Source organism: Callionymus lyra, chromosome 15, assembly GCF_982586985.1.
Source record: "Callionymus lyra chromosome 15, fCalLyr1.hap1.1, whole genome shotgun sequence".
NCBI lineage: Eukaryota > Metazoa > Chordata > Actinopteri > Syngnathiformes > Callionymidae > Callionymus > Callionymus lyra.
This window is the reverse complement of record NC_141832.1, coordinates 16,483,920-16,503,736: the sequence shown is the minus strand read 5'-3', so window position 1 is coordinate 16,503,736 and position 19,817 is coordinate 16,483,920. Positions and strand designations below refer to the sequence as shown.

Sequence of the window (19,817 nt, the reverse complement as noted above, 5' to 3'; positions counted from 1 at the left end):
AGTTTGTGCACGTTTCCATTATGCTAGTGGTTCATGTATTTGGATATAGGGTGGGGAGCACCTGGCTCAGGTTGTGTCTTGTAGGCTTAGCATTTTTTGCCTGAGGGGGCTCTTTGTGAAAACACCTGGCTATAACCCCGTCTCGCCAAAAACCCCCACGCCTCCCCAGGCGTGTGCCGAGTGACCATCTCCTACCTACCATCGACCCACCGCCTGACTGGAAATGAACCAAATCAGCCACCAAAGAGGAAGATTAAGTACCAAAGAAGCAGAAAGTTAAACAAATATATTTGAGAAAAACAGCAACAGGAAAGGATCCAGTCACCTTAAGGGCAAATTTTGCCCCGTGACGAGTGAGTCAAGCTAGTCGGGAAACTACCCATGTGTGCAGAGAAAACTATCGCTAAAGTGTAGCTTTTGGACAGCGTTGCTACATTGTAGTCCTTGAGTTGTTTATCTTGCAAAGACTAATTCCAGAGACCACAAGGTTTCATGATAAGTTCGTTAACCAAGTGATTTGGTGCAGCATCTTCCAAGCAAGAGGGGTCTTTAACACTTTCACACTATGGAGACCAAGCAAGAAAAAATGTTAAACCCATTTTAGGGGGGTATCGGATTCTTCAGTTTTCACAAGGGCCAGCTGGAGGCGTAATACATAGTGTTGTATGAGGGCCACGATTTCCAAAACAAAAGAAACCAACCATCATTATTTTCTATTTCCAAATATCGATTACTGACCGTTTTAGTTTCAGCTTTTTTGTTTTTGTTTCAATGGTTACACTTTTTCCTGTATCTTGAGCCTAGTATCTTAGGATGGTATTTGGCATTCCTATAAGACCGTGGTACCTAGGTACCTCGGCAAATCCATTAAATCCAGATGCAAGTCCGATGTCAACTTGCCGGCTTGACTCATTCTTGCCGTTTGAGATTACAAATGACTTTTTTGGACATCCTAAAAAGTCAACCTATCCGAGCCCACTCACAGGTAGACTCCCCTCTGCCCAAAGGATTGGACATGAAGGAAGCATACACACTCGTAGCACAATAACCTGCCAAATCAGTCTAAAGAATGTGTTCTAAATACGCGCGATATATACTCTGAACTCGTCAAATCTCTTTGTTCCGACAGACGCGACGGGTCACGTGGAGCGACGCCCAGACAGCGGAGTGAAGGGAAAGAATCAAGGAAGTTTTTCTTGTTATTGATGTGACAGTAAAGGAGAAGACATCACTTGGCAACAATGAGTCGCCCTTCTCTGTCGAGCTACTACTTGTGATTTTTTTTTTGCACTTTCATGTTCCAGGGCTGATGACAAGGCTTATGTAGGTTACACACACACAACACACACACATAAACGCCTCCCTCTCTCTTGTACTGTATGGAAAGCGTACAGACTGCGTGGGTATGAGATAACCGCTCGCCATTGTAAAGAAAAAATGCTTGTCAAGTCATAGCCCACCACCACCACCACCACCACCACCTTCCTGTCGCCCTCTTTAGCTCGAACACAAACGTGTACACACAACCATTTATCTCGTGAAGAACTACTCACGACGATTCTATAATTAGACGTTTGATTCGGTCGTCGCCGTCCCACTGACCCCTAAAAAAGCCTTACCCCTTTGGGGGGGGGAAACGAAGCAAGTTTGTGTGTGTTCTCGACAACCAAGTACGGCGGCGGCGCTCGTTCGCTCGCTTCTGTTCCACCGGAGGGAAGGTCAGTCGGGCGACCCACGGCGAGAGAGAGCTAATGCATGCAAGCTCCGTCAGACAAACACACATCTGTTACCGAGGAGCCAGTCATTTGCCCCACATCCTGAGGACATACAGTGGCTCTGCTATACAGAGAGGAGGCAGTGTAGCCTAGTGGTCACAACTGGCAAAAAAAAAATGGCCTCATGAAAGAATCTGTACAATGTCCAAACATGTCATCAAGGTGGGGGAGTTGCTGCTGCATTGCAGCATATGATGCAGACTTTTTTTTTAAATATCCCAATTACAGAGATTTAGCCAAAAAAAAAAGATGACGGTGCGATTCCCGTTCTGATCGATACCAGGACAAGCGAAGAACGACGAGCAACAAGTCCCGTTTGGATTGAGGAGTCGACAGCTGTTTTGTTTTTTTTGGGGGGGCTGGTCCCGGGAGGCTTATTAAAATGGATTTTTTTTTGATGCTAATCTTTGTTTTCTCACGAAAAGAGGGCTGACACATTGTCGAGAGGCGTACCGCATGTATATTTAATGGCAAATCTCCGCATATATTAGGCGGCGCACCTCATTGTTTGGTACCGAGTGTCACCGCCGCCCGCTGTTTTCCCACTGACAGTCGCTGAATCTTCGCCCATTATTCGAGTTTATCTGCTTTTTTAGGGCCCCGGTGCTTATTCCACATACCATCAGATTCAACGTTTATGGATAAGGTAAAAATTGGAGACCCCCCCTCCCCCCTTTATGCATTAACCATTAGTAAACAGGCAGGGAAAGCGTTTCATTGTTAAGCCTTTATTAAAATGTCCAAAATTGGAACTTACGTTTTGAGAATTTGCCACGTTTTGATTTTTCAAAATCATAATGAGTGAAAGAACATGATGATCAGGAAGGGACGGAAGAGACAAAATGGAAAATGGAAGACAAAGAAGGACCTTGTTAGCTGCAGTTTGGTGACGCCAATGAATTTTTAAAATCTTTTTTTTCTTAAGATATTCTTGTGGGATTGAAGATAATGTTGCTTCTTCATATAGCAACCCTATACGATTTACTGAAAATCTTTCACTTTCTCATCTTTCTTCAAATTCCCTTTGGACTGGTGGGTTTTATTTTTTGGAAGAAATCCTTTTTTTTAGTTCACCATTTCATTTGTTGTTTGTTGTTTCGATTTTGTTTCGATTTTGTTTCGATTTTGTTTCGATTTTCTCAAGCGCAAAAATGACTTGGCAAACCTGATTTTCTCCCTGGCCTTGAGTTTAAGACGTTAATTAACTATTCTTTTACATTTTAAAACAATTAAAAAACCAACCCCACGATCTCCCCCTCCTCGTCCTTGGTAAGCATCTTCTTTGGGTGCTAAGTTTAAGTGCTAATACATGCTACTTTGCTAAGCCGATCCGTGACTACATAACTGAACCTAAGATTAAGTTCAATACCTACAATGTAATCGGTCTGAGAACTAGTGGTGCTTTACCATATTAATAAGGAAATATATCACGATACATACCAAGATTTATTCCTTTAATATCGATATTATATAAACATAGATACCCCCGTATAACTTATAGCAGACTGGAAACATTTCGCCTTCCAAGTTACAACAGGAAGTTTGACAGCGAGAAAACAAATAGGTCTTTCCAAGCCCTGTCATAAGAGCCATTGGAGGAACCCGAAAAACTTTTTGGTAGACACTACTTGGATGTATACAACAAAGATACGGTACAACTTCAAAATATATTATGATTTAATGATATCGTGACACTAAAGTATCGTGACCGATAATATGCATATCCGTAAGTATCGTCATAGTACCGATGATGGTCTTGCCGATACTCACACCCTAAAAAAAGTACCAAAATGTGTCGTTGATTTTGGGGATTTATTTCAACTTTCCACAATTCTATCTCCTTAAAAACATGATTACACACTCAACACATCATCCCAAGCTAAGGTATTCTAGCTAGCGTAATGTAGTACACTGGGAAACCAACCCTAAGACAATAGTCAATAGTAATGATTCCAAGACAAAATATTTGGATTCTATTTAATTCTCCTTTTTGTTAAAAAGCACCTTCAGTTAAGTTTCTGGCTCAGTGTATTATATAATATTAATGGAATATATTAAATATTTACCTTTCAGAGATTTTTGGTTTACACCAAAATACTTTTGTACGTTATTATGATAACATGATAGTGTTATTATATAAATAAAAAATGCTTTTATGCATATAAAGCGCGAGTCACTAAATCCACACGGAGAATTCAAATGAATGCTAATCGAACTGATAAATATTTCACATCGGGGGGGGTGGGGGGGGGCAGAGAGAGAGAAAAAACATGCCACGGTACCACCGGGGGGACGCCGGTCCAGCAGGGACAGACTCAGACGTTAGAGGGTTAACAATGCACCTGTCTCATCCTCCCCAGCCAACCAACGGGGGTCCCTTGGCTCTAACGGGGGGGGCCGTCTGGAGAACGTGGGTCGGACCCGCACGCAAACCCACCCACCCAAACATAACCACACACACCCTCGCACGCCGAAGGCTCAACGCAGCATTGTCACTGACCACAGATCTGCTGACGACAATAGGGCAACGGCTCATCTTTTTTTTCTTTTTTTTGTTCTGGGGGGCCTGAGCGATTACAATAATAAAACTGAAATTAAAAAACAAGTAATCTGGATTTTCTGCTTGAGCCGTTAATAATGTCCAACAGCTGTCGCATGCAATACGACCACGCAACCGAGGTGGGCCAACCCCATGAGAAGAAGCCCGATACTGGGGGGGGGAGAGAGAGAGGGGGTGGAGGGGGTGATGGATGGAAAAGAAGTGGGGAAAAAAAAAAAAAGAGTATAGAGCAGATCGGGATACAGACTAAACACCAGTTGTTGACTCCGACTTAACGTATCCGTCTATTGAAAACTCACGAGAATAGATTTCTCAGGTTTACCGTGGGTGATATTTTCATCGTGTGAGGCCGAACAAAAGGGTGGATTCTTATCACTCCCTTCCCTTATATTGGGTGTAAAAAATAAGTTTTTTTTGAAACGCGACTCCCGCGGAAAGCCGATACAACGAGGTACCTCGCTGCCCGTCGTTCTCGCCCGTGCTACTCCTTTGTGTGTGTCCTGTGTGCACGCCCCACGCTGGAGGCCAGGGCTCCGTGGCACCATGCCACTCGGTGTGATGTGGGTGGCAGTTTGTTTGAAGAACCCAGGCTCTGTGAGACGGCAAAGCCACTCGCCGGGCCAAAATCCTCTTACCTTTCCCTCGGCTTTTCTTTTTCCTACCTCAACTTACTGTAAACCTTCACTCCCCCCCCCCCCCATTGGAAGTTGGCGCAATCGGAAGAGAAGAAGAACACCCAAAATAGTGACAGGGCATGGAAATAATAACAATAATATTTTATAGCTTCCAAGTGAGCTTTTATGCTATTAATACCTGTGTGTATTTCTTTCTATGAAAATATACTAAAAGATACAACAACTAAAGTCGTTTTTACGACAACAATGCTTGCATTATCATAATTCCTGCTCACTTAGATTGGTAAGAATCCGACGCCATATAGAACCAGGATTTCACTTGTTACATAAAGGCATTTGGTAGCTGCTGTAGAAGTCTTTCGCTGACATTTCTGCTATTGGAAAAGTTGGGATATCACTTCACGATGGCGTAACTGGTTACAACTTTTCGTTTAATAGTTTAATTTTGTATGTATATTTCAGTATAAGTATCGGTAAGAATCCGACGCCATATAGAACCAGGATTTCACTTGTTACATAAAGCCATTTGGTAGCTGCTGTACAAGTCTTTCGCTGACATTTCTGCCATTGGAAAAGTTGGGATATCACTTCACAATGGCGTAGGTGGTGACTACTTTTCGTTTTATAGTTTCATTTTGTATGTATATTCAAGTATAAGTATCGGTAAGAATCCGAGGCCATATAGAACCAGGATTTCACTTGTTACATAAAGGCATTTGGTAGATGCTGTAGAAGTATTGCTGACATTTCTGCTATTGGAAAAAGTTGGGATATCACTTCACGATGGCATAAGTGGTGACTACTTTTCGTTTTATAGTTTAATTTTGTATATATATATATTTCAGTATAAGTATCCAGGTCTTCAAAGTCTCTAGAGGGGAATGGAAGTACCTTTAAGGCGACGCTACTGTGATCACATCAACGTTGATTCGCGAGACTATTCAACACCTCAAGAAAGAAGTTAGCATTTTATCATCGAATGTAAGTTTGCGTTTTTCAAATGCCTGATTTTCCCATAAGTCACCTTGAATTCAATACTCACTTTTGAATAAAGGTATGCATTCATTCAAATAATATGCCAAAGGCAAAACCACAAAAAGTAAAAAAAAAAATTGTTCTATTAAAGACAAGTAATCTCACGTAGATGCTTATTCAAGGCACAGTAGTTTGAATTTGCACCACTTTGATTGATCTAAATTCTACAAACCACTTATTTCTGACGGTACGCGCTCACATTTTTTTGTATGTATTCTGTCCAAGGTTATTTCACTAATTTGATTCCTTGAAATGGATAAAGTAAAAGCAAAGTAAATACAATTGTCATAAAGTTTTAGGCTAAAATGAAGGTGAAGTTATCAATGATAAAAACAGAAAACTCGATAGATGGCGGTTTTAACGGCAACGTCCGGGTCATACAAGCCTCAAACAGCGAAGGTGACAGATGGGAGAAAAAAAAAAAACCATGCCAGATGTTAATTCATCCAGGTGTACAATGCCAAGTGACGCCTCCACTTTGTAAAGGGGGGGTTTCTTTGACACCGGGTCCAACAACAAGCCTGATAAGACGCCAAGGTTCTCGCCGTGTTTGGAGAAGACGGCGTAAGCAGGAACACGAAGGCCAGAACAAAAAAAAAAAAAAGGAATTTAGCCTTCATTCTAGTCACTACTCGTTTGTTTGGAATCAACACATGTCAGAAGCCGTTTTTTTTAAAGCGTCTAATTTAATAAGAAGATCCGATAGCACCGACAACGGCTGACAATGGAGTGGGAAAAAGTCAAGGCCAACAATGAGAAGCCTCCCCGTCTCGCAAAACACTTTTATTCTTTTGAGGAACCTGGTCGTAACCAGCCCTCCCGATAACTCCAGCGAGCACCTGTGTTTGTCTTTGAAGCGTCGCCCTAACAACTGCAGACCCATGGGATATTCCTGCAATGAGACGTTCAATAAAAGTCCCTGTAAAGTTATTTATTCCCCTTTAGGAAAAAAAAATGGGAGAGGGGAGGTAGAACGGGCTAACCTTTGAAGGGGGAAGCAGCCTGGACATCTATGCGAGGGACATAAAAACCGAGGGAATGACAGGGACATCCTACCAGAAAACAATAAAGAGGGTGGAAGGGACTGTTTTTTATCTTTAACAGCAGCCGTAAAACACACACAAAGCTGGGGGTCTGCAACAATGGCCTGGAGTGAGGGGAGGGTGGCTGGAGCACAAGTGGCAGGAAGACCACCGGCTTCCCAGACACGAGGGTCTTCCTGCTGGAGGGAGGACAGCGCTCTCGGAGGAACAAAAAAAAAAAAAAAGAGGAAAAGGCAGATGAGATGTGAAGGATGGGGAGGTGGTATCAGGCGAGACATAAACGTGACCTCTGATTACATGGGGGGTGTTTAGAAAAGACGACCCCCCCCCCCGCTGCTTTCACACAACCACACCTCGGCCGTGATCAGAACAATATGGCTGAAAGACGAGCCGCCCCGTAAATGCCAGCAGTCGGGACGGATCCTCTCGGTCAGACGTCTCCCGCTTCGACACTATCGGGTGAATCCCGGTGTCGCGGCCAAGTGCGGACCCCTCTCCAACTTCGCACCCCGGCCGACACTGGATACAGTTACTATTTCAGAGGAGCTTGTAAATGAACTGTCTGAATTAAACCACGTTGAAAGTGTCTACAGGTTTGTCCATCAGTGGAAAACGTGTAGAAGTTTGTTGCATAGAAAAAAAAGGGGGTGACATAAATCCCCCCCCCCGCCTGACGTGCACAACAAATGGATTGAGTGGAGGATGGACAGCGGCAAATGCGCCACTGAATAGACGACCGGCGTTTACAGCTGGGAGAGAATGGCTGAAACTCGGCAATAAAATTTTATATGAAACAAATAGTTCGAAGCAACCGTTGCAGGGAACAATGCCTGGAGGGTGTGGGGGGTGAAGGGGGGTGCACTCAACACTAGGGGTGTGGCAAGAATCTGGCAATGTGATACGCATCACGATACAGGGGCAACGTTATGATATGTTTCGTGATACTGTAGCAACACGTATATATTTTGTAGTATTGTCCGAGTACTTTACTCTGGTGTCGCAGAATTTACGGACCACATGACTCTTGACGAAATCGTAACTGCTTTCATTTGTTTTGAAACCAAAATACGTCCAAACATCAGCTTTAAAAGCGGCTGGAGTCAACTGTATCCTCTCATCCCCAGTCATTGCTGGGATTGCGGGATTTCATTGCCCCTTAAGCAGCGGAGGTCATGCATACATATATATATATTTATTTATCTTTTATTATACAGTGCCATTATCGAATATCGATACAGTATCGGGGAAAAAAAATGTGATTTATCTCCCGTATCAATATTTTCTGACACCCCAGGCCTCTTTTTTTTTTTTGGTAGCAAAAGTTGAAAGGTGCACTCCTAGGCATAAGACCTCGGCAAAAAGTCAAAGCAGCAACATCAGAAAAACCTGCTTCTGAACGCAATTTCACATCAACCCTGAAATATTCATCCCTTGTGTAAACTATTCATGTGAACCAGTGCGCAAGCTAGTCCCCGGGGGGAAGGTGCCGGGGCCAACCGAAGGGACCCGAACACGCACTCGACAAACAACATGTTTCAGGTTGCGCTAATGTCTCCGGCGCACGAAGACACATCGGAGGGGACGCTAATGACCCCGGGGCCCGCCAGGACGAAAACAGCAGTCGTCGACCAATTTGGTCAAACAAGCTAGCGAGGCTTTGACAGTTACTAAACACCGTCAAGGGTTTGGCGGAAAAGTGATTTCAAATGTAATAATTACTATAATTAAGTGATGCTTATACAAACAGTCAAATGTTTATGGAAAATGTCTTCCCATGTTTTTTATTTGAAAGTGAATTTAAAAAAAAAGAAATTGTCTTTTTTTTTTAATGAACAAGAAGCTTTTCATTTAATCTTTTTTTCCCAAATACTGCGGATATTAGATTTCTCTCTCCGGTCACGTCGCTTCCTGGACAGGAGTGGGAAGAACAATAAACCACCTGTGTGGCGTTCATTGGACAGTGATGACATTTGGAGGGTCGGACTCCATGTTGATGTGGCACAAATACATGGTGGGGATGAACCCCGCTGTGCGCATGTGTCGCCGAAGAGTAAGAGAAATCTATAGCCCCCCCCCCCCCCCCACAAAAAAAACACAGGGATGTTATATAGAATATCAACAAGAAAAAAAGTCATTTACAATTGACCTGGCCTTCGACACATTCGCACCCGGACAATTTTAAGGCCAAATATATATCAAAAGGCAGGTTCTTTTTCCTACAGCTGCCTGTAACACACACACACACACACACACCATCCTCATCCCTGTTTCTAAGTCCTGCACGGCGGCTCTGGGGGGTGGATGGTGGTGTTAGTGAGGTGAGGACACGAGTGAAATCGGTTTGACGTGGAGTCACAAAAACCTCATTGGCAATTCGGATCCACAGTCAGCAGAGGAAGCCACAATTCCATCAAATATTTGGGATAGAAAAAGATTGTTTTCTTTGTAATAATTTATGTTAAATCAATTGTGGTCACATTATGTGACTTTAAATTGCATTAATAAAATGTATTGACCTTTTATTGTGTCAAAACATTTCATCATTCTTAAAATAAAAAAAGGATGCATCAACACATAAGCACACAAAAAAAAGAAAAAGGGTGTCGATTCAACACTGACCTGAGTGTGGAGCCATCGGTATGTGCGACGGGTAGTATTTCCCCGGTGGGAAGTGACCGGCGTGCTGCACTGAGCCGTGGCCGGAGGGGGCGATCCTCGAGGCGGCCCGGTGCACCAGGGCGCCCCGCTCCGACAGAAGGTGGGCCGGAGCAGCGAAATCCCGTCCTTCCATCCCAGCGGGAAAAAAACCGTGGAATTAATCCCAAAAGATATCCCCAAAAAAACAGGAAGAATCAAATGCAGTCCAGATAATAATCCGTTTCTTCAGACGTGTGTGTTGCGTTCAGGCTCCTCGTCCAGCCGGAGACGTTTCCCCCGATCATCTTTTCTGTCAGAGAGAGAGAAGGAGGAGAAGAAAAAATGTGTCATAATCGAGCATTAAACTCTGACGATAAAAAGACGTAAAACAAAAATGAATCCTGCTTAAAATAACAACGTGTCACTTGAGTTTTGTTTTTTTTATTGTGAAAAAAAACGGCGTCGCAGCGTCCAGTGAGGCGTTCAAGGAGCCAGTATTGATCAGCAGGGCCTGATACACATCATACATACTGCTTCACACACACACACACACACACACACACACACACATTGGTTACACTAAAACATCCACGTTAATGTTGAAATCATTCATTTTAGGGGCTGGGATATGGCAGCTCATCGTTCACACCATGTTTGAATGAAGGGATGGTGATGATGATGATGATGATGATGATGATGTGACAGGATGTATCTCAAGGTGAACACTAGCTGCCTCCTGCAGCTCCTGCTATTGTCTGACATCTTGCACGACATTCCTGCAACTACACATTTAATTAACATCCTCACACACACACACACCAATTTATATTTAAAATAATGCAGTGTGTGTGTGTGTGTAGTGTAAGTGTGTGTGTGTGTCATGCACCTTCATCTCCTTGACCTATATCAGGTCAAGCAATCAAATGCATCTAAAAATAAATATAATTTAAAATAAATTGATAAGTAGTTAATTAATTAGTAATTGAATTAAGTAATCTTAAGAGGAACGATAGTTAATTGATAATTGATTTTTTTTAAAGACGTTAAAATAATTGTAGAATATATATTTATGTTTCATTCTAACGTGCAAATGATTGTTAAATTAATAAGAGATAAATTATTGTTTTTCTTTTATTAATATTGCAAATAAATGCTTCATGTATCAAACCATACGATTTGGTGTTGCTATTAAAATAAATATTCATGTTGCAGCAGCGAATAAAGCTTATTAAAAAAAAAGCTGCACCTGTTTTTCTTTTTTTTTTTAATTAAATAAAGGTGTTTTTAAAGATGAAATAAAGGTGTTTTTTCCAGGGGTCCAGTGTGGGGGACAGCGAGCTCTGTGGACTGTGAAGGTGAATGGCTGCCCGTCACTGCCTGTGTCTTTGTCTCCACACTGGGAGCTTTGCAGGCAGCCATTACCTCGCCATGCTGTTGCATTCAAACCCCTCGACATGTACGGCAACAACCCCGCAATAAGAACCATTTGAAGTTTTTTTTACGAGCCCTGGCAACAAACTGCAGCTGCGGATCCCGTTGGAAAAAAAATATATATCCATACATTTGAGTTGGATTTTAACTGCGACGCGATCGCTGTTTTCAATTTGGCCTGAAATGAGCGAATTGTCTCGTTAAATTTGCGCGAAAATATAAAAAAATAAATCCACAGAAATGTCGGACAAATGTGAGCGATTGTCGTCGAAAGGCGGTTTTAAACGCAGGAGAGTCCGGGCGGTAAATCAAGTTGTCGCCGGGGCTTCGAGCGGCTCGTCGTGACGAGGCTGGCCGCCTCAGAGTGCGCCTCGGCCGGGGAAGGGCAGCGGCGAGACACCGCCGATCGCCATGGGTCTCGATCTTTTTTTTTATTCCAAACCGAATCCTCGAATCGCTAGTTAATTTAAAACGAGTCACTGCCATATGTTGGACTTAATTTAAGGCAATTGAATAAAAAGGTTTATTTAAAAAAAAAAAGAAAAAGGAGAATCGTCGATTACTTAAATCTATTCACCCATAAATAACAACTATTTCCAGCGTTAACTGAAAATAATACATTTTTTAAATCAATATATTAACGTGAAAACATGTTTATCGCGTGCAAAAATAATTGTGTCGATTTTAAAATACTATTAATATATCGTCCCATTTTTTAAAGATGAATGCAGCCTTTATTTAATTATTCCACATATGACATAGTATTGAATGAAAAAAAATTAAATAGAGGGAAATGTATATATTAAAGATAAAATAAAAAAGAACTACTTACTGGCATAGTTAAATCCGTGCACAAGAATAAATAATAAAATCACAAATCACTGGGATAAAAGCTGCCAGATCGAGTGCGACGCCCATTTAAAAAATAATAAAAATTAAAAAATTAAAAATACAGCATGAGGCGAGATTCGCGACGATATTCCCTTTCCGAGGCTGGAGCTGGTTCTCTGTACGGCGGCTGTGGCTCTGAGGCGGTCCGGCCTGGGCTGGAGCGCGGCTCGGATCTTCAAGCAGCGATTTCTTCCCCCCCTGGTGCAACTGCGTACCTCGCGTCTCCAGCAGGGTAAACACGCGCCGTGATTGGTCGACGCGCCGCACGTTAAGGAGATTGCAGCTCTGTGATTGGCCGGCGCCGGAGACCAATGGTGGGCGGACTGGCAATGCTAAACACAGACAAAAGCGGCAGATTTAAAGCGCCTGGAAGGTCCTGACTCACAATGGAGCTCGTTGCATCATGCATGCTATGACATGAGAAAAAGTATTTTAAATAGTTATGAATTGTATTTATTTATCAGTTTAAACGCTTAGTTGTTGCCGAGCAGCTTTTGGTGGTGATTGACAGAACCAGATATGAGCTGATGTAACGAGAGTTGGAGGAAAAAAAAGTATTAACAAATAACCCGTTTATTAAGCTGCGAACATTAAAAATAAACAATCGTGTAACTTACTCATGTTCAAAACTGTAGTCCGAGTGTCTCCTCGGGTGCTTTTGTCCGCACAACTGTTGTCGTCCTCTCGTATTTTTATTTTCATCACACTAATAGAACTAAGGTGGAATATACACATCTATATACTCACTTCGTCAGATCAGCCTATGATTTAATTATTAGTTTATTTAACATTATGTTTCTGAATTCATTTAAAATAAACTTCTACACATGCAGTTAAGTATATTATGGAATTTATTACACTGAGACACAAGAGCCCAGAGGTTGGTCATGTGACAGGTGTGAGGGAATAAAAAGAAAACACAGGTTGATATTGAAAATTATTTATTTATTGTGTTATATTAGTATAAATATGCAGCAAAATTAAATCCGAAAGGTCCAGAAGTTGACAGCATTTTAGGGTCGAGTCGAGAAGCGACTCAATCAATTGAAATTTAAAAACTGTATCTGTAAACTTAAATATATAAAACAAGTTCACTAAAAGGTGGATCAAGAAATGGATAATTAATACATTTTCAGCAAAATTAAAGGAGAAATATTTAAATGTTGGGGGAAAAAATACATAAGAAAATAAAATATCCAATTGAAGTGTCACAGGGGTGATGTCAATAAATAACAAAAACATACAATATATTTTTGCTAAATTTTTTTTTTTTTTTTTTAAATGATCAATGTTTAAATGCATTTTAATGTCTTTCTATTGCTGATCGATCTGTGATTCTGTTGCGATCTTTTAATGTTTTTTCTTTCGATTATTATTTTAAATGTTTTAAATACCCGAAGACGAATTCTTAATTTTCTTTCATTGACAATGAAGAAATCCCTTCAACAGTAGCTTTTACAGAAAATAAAAACAACAGGTATAAAATAAATAATAAAAATAAAATACAGTTATAACAGCATAGGGTTAATACCATGATAAAGACCAAACAAAAATACAAGTATGTGTCACTGAGCCGTGGTGCTTAAAGATTTATAGGGGATAAGAATATTGTAATAGTTGACTCAATATATTATTATTATTTAAAAAAATAATGTTTTTTTTCTTCAGTAAGTTTGGTGAGTTTTTTTCATACATATACAACTTTGAGGAGGTCCTGGGACACATCCAGGACAAACCTAAGAGAGAGTAGACCTCGGAACAAATAAGAATTCTCAGACTATAGAAGCAAGTCTGGGCTTCTTTGACCTCAGCTGCTGCCTCCGCGACCCAACCCTGAGCTATACTTGTACTTAAACGTGTGTTTTCAAAACATTATTTTTGTTACACATAAAGTCTAAAAACGTTCAATTCGCCATCCATCCGACACCCTGAACAAACAAACCTCGTGTTATTACAACCAACTTGTGCTTTTATAAAAGCGACGCGAAGTGTTTACAAACCCGCGCGCTAGTGTCCGACCTCCTGATTGGCTGGCGCGGCGCCGAAGCATTGTCAGAGTGTAAACAAGACTCTGATTGGCTGTCGGCCAGTCCGCATTGGAGCCCCTTGTAAAAAAAAAAGAAAAAAAAAGAGGCAATAACTGGCCCCGCGGTTTCAAGGCAGCCCGAGTAAGATGATGAAAGGGGATAAGAAGAGGCGGTTTCCAGGCGCCCCAAAGGCGGACCCCTATTGCCCCCTGAAGCCATTCGAGTCAAGCGTGAATCAAAGACTGCGGAGCGAAATTATATGTTGGATATTTACGAGAATCAAGCTGCTAAAAAAACACAATAACTTGTGAAATGGTTGACGAGGAGGGAGAAGGTGGTCGAGGACGAACCATCATGGACTCACTTCAGAGGTTTGTCCCAGACCAGGATCTTCAATTCTTCTTAGTGATCGAACGTTCATGATCGATACACGTCGTTTTTTATTATAGTGCTCGCTACTGCCACGTCGTTTTGTGTTCATCTCTGTAGAAACTATTGTTTTTTTGTGTGTGTATTTGAAGACGGTGAAGGATAATGTACACAACGTTAAAATGTGCAATTAAAACGCATTTCAGAATAAACGTCTGCCATCTTGTTTTGTAGTCCATTTATCAAGCGTACAAACGTCGTGTTACACACGTTATTACCTCATCAAATTCATTCTAATACCCCCTTAAAAAACACACGTTAAAATGTAATATTTGAAACATTTAAATGTAACTTTTGAATTAAGTATATTTAAAAAAAATAACAACATGGTTAACATTTAATGATAAGATCAATAAAATCAACGTCTGCCATCTTGATTCTAGCTCATTTAAATAAAATAAAAAATCTAATTGCAACACATTCACCGACACGTTTATTTTTAAGACATATATTTGGATCAATAAAAGATAAATTAAGAAGCATTTTGGTTGATATTTTCTATGCTGACTCATTATTTAATTAAATTATATTTAAATGAATATACATTCAATAACTACTCCTTTACTTCTGTTATATTTATATATTGTATTTAGCTGTAGTTTTTTATAATGCATTTTATACAAATACAAATAATTTAAACCGACTGTGTACATGAAAATAAACATCTTGAATCTTAAATAAAGTTATAACCAATTTCCTATTCATTTAATTATTAAATGTGTGTCTAAAAGTGTGTGCATATATAGAACACAAGCCTCCAGTGCAGACACACACACACACACACACACACCTACACACAAAGAGATTTAATTAAAGCGGAGGGTTTTTTTTTTTTCCATAAAGAATAAGACCAGCTTTACGACGACGATTGTCCTCCATCAATGAAGCGTTGATGATTGACAGCCTCCCGACTCCCACCCACCTCTACAAGCAGGAAGTGGACACGCAGACACGGGGTGGTCCGTACACTAATATGAATAACACAAGTCTCCTCATGTTTTTAGAGCAAGTGTGTCGTCGACAACATTTGATGATCATAAAAAAACAGTGTTTTTTTGATTCATGTAACAAATGTTGAAGCTCACGACGTCGAGGGATCAGGATGGAGATAAGTGGGTGTTTCAATTTAATTTATTTTATATTTAAACAACGTATCCTCAGGCCCATCCAGGACTGGCACGGCATCTAAAAAAAAAACACATCAACGTTGATGAAATCGTCTGGGTTTTTTTTTGTTTTGTTCTGCCTCCCGACACGTCTCATTTTTTTTGAGCAGCAGGTCAAAGATTCTGCGGCAGACGTGCCGTTGTCGATCCACATCATACTTCCTGCGTCAGCTTCGACCGTGGAAACAAAAGAACATTTGAAGCACGAGCGCCGACTGAAGCGCACAATGAACAAGAGCTGAGAAAACTCATCGCGGGGCTCCGGAGATGAATGAGAAAATACTCTGAAATATTTATATCAAAATAGAGATTTTTTTTTCTGTTGTTGTTGTTGGCGTCGGACCAGAGACACGTGTAGGATCTTGTCATCGTATGGACCGACAGCGGACTTCTTGGCTGAGGCCAGAACGTTTGTCATCACGTCAGAGACGGGGAGTCGAAAAACATCAAGAGGCCTCGAATGTCTTAGTAGTTTATCAACAAATGACATCACAGCAGATACAAGTGATGTTTAACATGCAATTTATGGTTAAATACTTCAAGAATTACAGTCTTAAACGTGCCATAGAACTAAATAAATAGTAATAATTGTTTATTTAAAGTTCAACTATATTAAGGGGAACAAAATAATCTATAAAAAATGTAAAATTAAAAAAGCGCTAGTCCACGAAATTGCCTTTAAACCCGATGTTTTTACTGAAATGTAAGAGGTTGGCAGTTTAATTTCATAGAGGGCGGGACTTGTTGTGGTAACAACATTAGCTAATTGCGTAATATTGGATAAAATGTGTTTAAACGGATTATTAAAAAAATGTTTGATCATTAAAATATACTCGGAATACATTTTTATTTTCTACTAATTTAATTTTAGATCGTAATAATAACGTCGGCCATCTTGATTCTAGCAAATGAATCAAAAATATTTTTCTATTTAAGTCAAAAAATATGATTACAAGCACAAAATATATGTCAAGTAACTTAAACTAAACTCGTTTCCACTTCATTAGTTTAATCATCACAGGGGCCGCGTAAGAACAGTCGAGGGGCCACATGTGGTCCCCGGGCCGCACTTTACCTAGATCTGCGCTACAAGCGAAACCAACTAAACTATTATTAAAAATATAGTCATGTGACTAAATGAGATGTCACAGAACATTTTCTACCGTTATAAATATGTCGTTAAACTAAAAGGGAACTCGGTTGTTGTATTCATTGAATATTTTAATGGAAATAGAAAAAATAGAAGTGAGCAGTTATTACAGTTAATCCATTATTGTTCCTCATTTTCCAACAAACCAATCAGATGTTAAGTTCATAAATGCTCGAAAATCTATCAGCGCAAACCGACAAAATATCCATCAAATCCCCCAAAAATTAAAATGATCGGTAAATATTCTTTAAGATGCTAACATGTTGGTTGCATTAAAAAATGAACAACTGGATCCCACGGTATTATGCTAACAATATCCAAAACGCCATCAATAGTCTTCCTCGGCGAAGAGAGGCCTTCGGCGCCAGGGATTTGCATGATCCCCCCCCACGACCCCTGCTCATGTCACCAAGAAAGCTCCCTCTGAATAGAAGAAAAGGGGGTTTGTCGTGTGATGGATCTTCTTCCCCCAGCTGCAGTCTTAGGTTGCAGCTTCAGCATCACATGATCTCACCGAGGGCCCTCGCACAACTTGGCTCTCGTTTTTAGAGCTTTTATCCTCGGATGACGTGAGGCGGGAAACCATTTTTTTTTTTTTGTTATTTTTATCAAGCGATATTTGAAGCTATTGCTAATATACAGCAGAAGTGATTAATATTCTATATCTATATCTAATATATATTAAATTCTAGAAGAGGCGCTATTAGCTAGCGGAGAAATTAGCTAATTCCCAATAGGCTAGCGTTAGCTTTAGCATGCTAACAGTGCAAAGTTTTGATATTAATATGATTATTAGAGGATTTAAATATAAACAAAGTGAATTATGTGAAGCTCTAGATCAGATTTGTCCAATAATATATATCTTTTTAAATGTGACACAAGCTTTTTTAAAAAGGGAAACACCGCAAAGCTAATCCGATGTGTCGATGCTAATTTCTAAATACGGAAATTGGTTTTTCTTCTCTTTAAGTTGGAAGTTCTGAATGAAATAACTCTTTGTTTTTCTCTTTGTGGCCCTCCTTGATAAAAGTTTATTCACCTTTGCTCTACATAGTCGACTCTTGTTTCTTTTATATCTTGAATATGAAAATAAAAGTAGCATTTTTGTAAATATAGGATTATAGCAGGAGATTTCTAACCTTACTACGTGGTTTTAAGTGACATTGTGTATATTGTATATTCATATTTTTGGGATCGTTTCCATCAGAATTCAAACCAAGGCGTCACAAATAATAATACAGGATTTAAGGTTCTAATGTGGATCCACGGCTGACTTAGTGTCAAAGTAATCTGAGAAAAAATCTCTCCGAGGTCGACGACGAGCATTTCAATTGAGCAGCTCCGTGTAATTCCCTGAAGAAATGTGCAAACAAATATTCAAAACATACGTTAAATATAATCTCCTGTGTCCACAAACCTTTTGAGTGCCCCCCCACCCCCTGCATAGAACCTGAGCTTGTAAATAATAGAAGCGATGCTAATATATCGCTAGCATGATGTCATTTCAACAAAGTAATGAAAGGCGAGCCCTGGTTCACCACCTCGCTCGCCGTTTATATGACGTGTATATGGTTTTGGTGCGATGTGTCCAATTAAAAATGGTCCCCGTTAACCTGCGTTCATGGCCGCCTCCGTGGCCCTCGCAGCCAACTGTCATATTAATTTCACCTCCCAATGGATGATTGTAGTTCTGGCATTAAAGTGATGGGCCATATTCCAGAGTGCCGGATCCAGCGTGGAGGGGGGGGGGTACTTTTTATTAATGGATCCTAAAAATGCAGTTATCTCACTTTCACCTGACAGGCTGCCTGTCAGTCGCCTCTCAGGGTAAAACATGAACACGGAGTGGATTAAATTTAGACGTCAACAATCTGGCGAATCAAGATAAAATGATGTTTTCGAAGAAAGGAATGGGTTGTTTTTATTGACATTTACATCGAAGACTAGACAAAAACACAAGGTAGGCAACTTGGAAAAAAAAACCTTTTCCTTGATGTGAAGAGCAGACGTTCTACTTTGAGTCTCTTCCAGATGACTGAGATCACTACATTCCTATCTAACCGGCAAAGAAAACTATGGCTCTTTATACCGAGAAAAATAAGTAATATATATGCATCTTAGTAAGTCAACTTAGTAGAGCAGTGGTGGGCAATTACGTTTCATCAGGGGCCACATTATGTACTCGTTTAAGGGGCCTTAAGCTAACATAAAGGTGCGAAAAAAACGTAATATATTGGGGAAAACAGAAAATCAGAAGAAAAATCAAGCTAAATCTGCTAAAATTATTATTTTATTGTATTTAATTTTGTTTTATTTTAATCTCATAAATATATATTTTTAACAATCGGGAAATAAATACTCACACTAATGACAAAGAATTACGAAAAACATCCCGCAACTAATACTCTATTGTCAAATTTAGTTTATCAGAATAAAACACTAAATAAAATGTAGATCTAATGTAGAGCGTCAAAGTATCTGTATAGTTTATATTAAATTCATGTAATTATAGTTGTTAGTTTTGCGCTGTTAGCATTCTAAAGATAATGCTACTTTTGCTTATTTGCTAGCTATGCCACAATCTTTCTAGTTTATATTTTCATAATTTACTACATTTTTTGTGGGAATTTTATTACAATACTTTACATTTAAGGGAGGAATTTATTAATTTCTCAAATTAAGATCAAATAATGACTTCAGAAAAACTTTTTAGGATCATTTATATAGATGGATTGTTTATATTAAATTCATGTTATTATAAATGTTATAACACAGTTTTGCACTGTTAGCATTCTAAAGCTAATGCTTATTTTGCTTATTTGCTAGCTAAGCCAGACTCTTTCTAGTTTATATTTTTCATAATTTACTACACTTTTTGTGGGAATTTTATTACACTTTAAATTTACGGGAGGCATTTATTAAAAATATTCAATTAATTAATATCAAAAAATATCAATAAAAACTTCAGAAAACCTTTAAAGATCTTATTTAGATAGATGATGGTTTATATAGTTATAACACAGTTTTGCACTGTTAGC

At 39.8% G+C, this 19,817-nt stretch overlaps 1 protein-coding gene across 4 annotated transcripts in view; it reads right to left on the bottom strand.

Moving 5' to 3' along the window:
• bahcc1a (BAH domain and coiled-coil containing 1a) overlaps nucleotides 1-12,344 on the bottom strand; it is an 80,983-nt gene extending 68,639 nt beyond the window's left edge. For 3 of the 4 annotated variants that reach the window (XM_087810183.1, XM_087810185.1, XM_087810186.1), the window contains exons 1-2: nucleotides 11,945-12,344; nucleotides 9,668-9,990 (exon numbers count right to left, since the gene is read on the bottom strand). In XM_087810183.1, coding sequence (XP_087666309.1) covers nucleotides 9,668-9,839 — 172 coding nt within the window. In that variant the 5' untranslated portion in view covers nucleotides 9,840-9,990; nucleotides 11,945-12,344. Of the gene's footprint in view, nucleotides 1-9,667; nucleotides 9,996-11,944 lie in introns of all 4 variants that reach the window. The other variant, XM_087810184.1, reaches the window with a different exon arrangement.
• Between the last annotated feature and the right edge of the window lie 7,473 nt (nucleotides 12,345-19,817).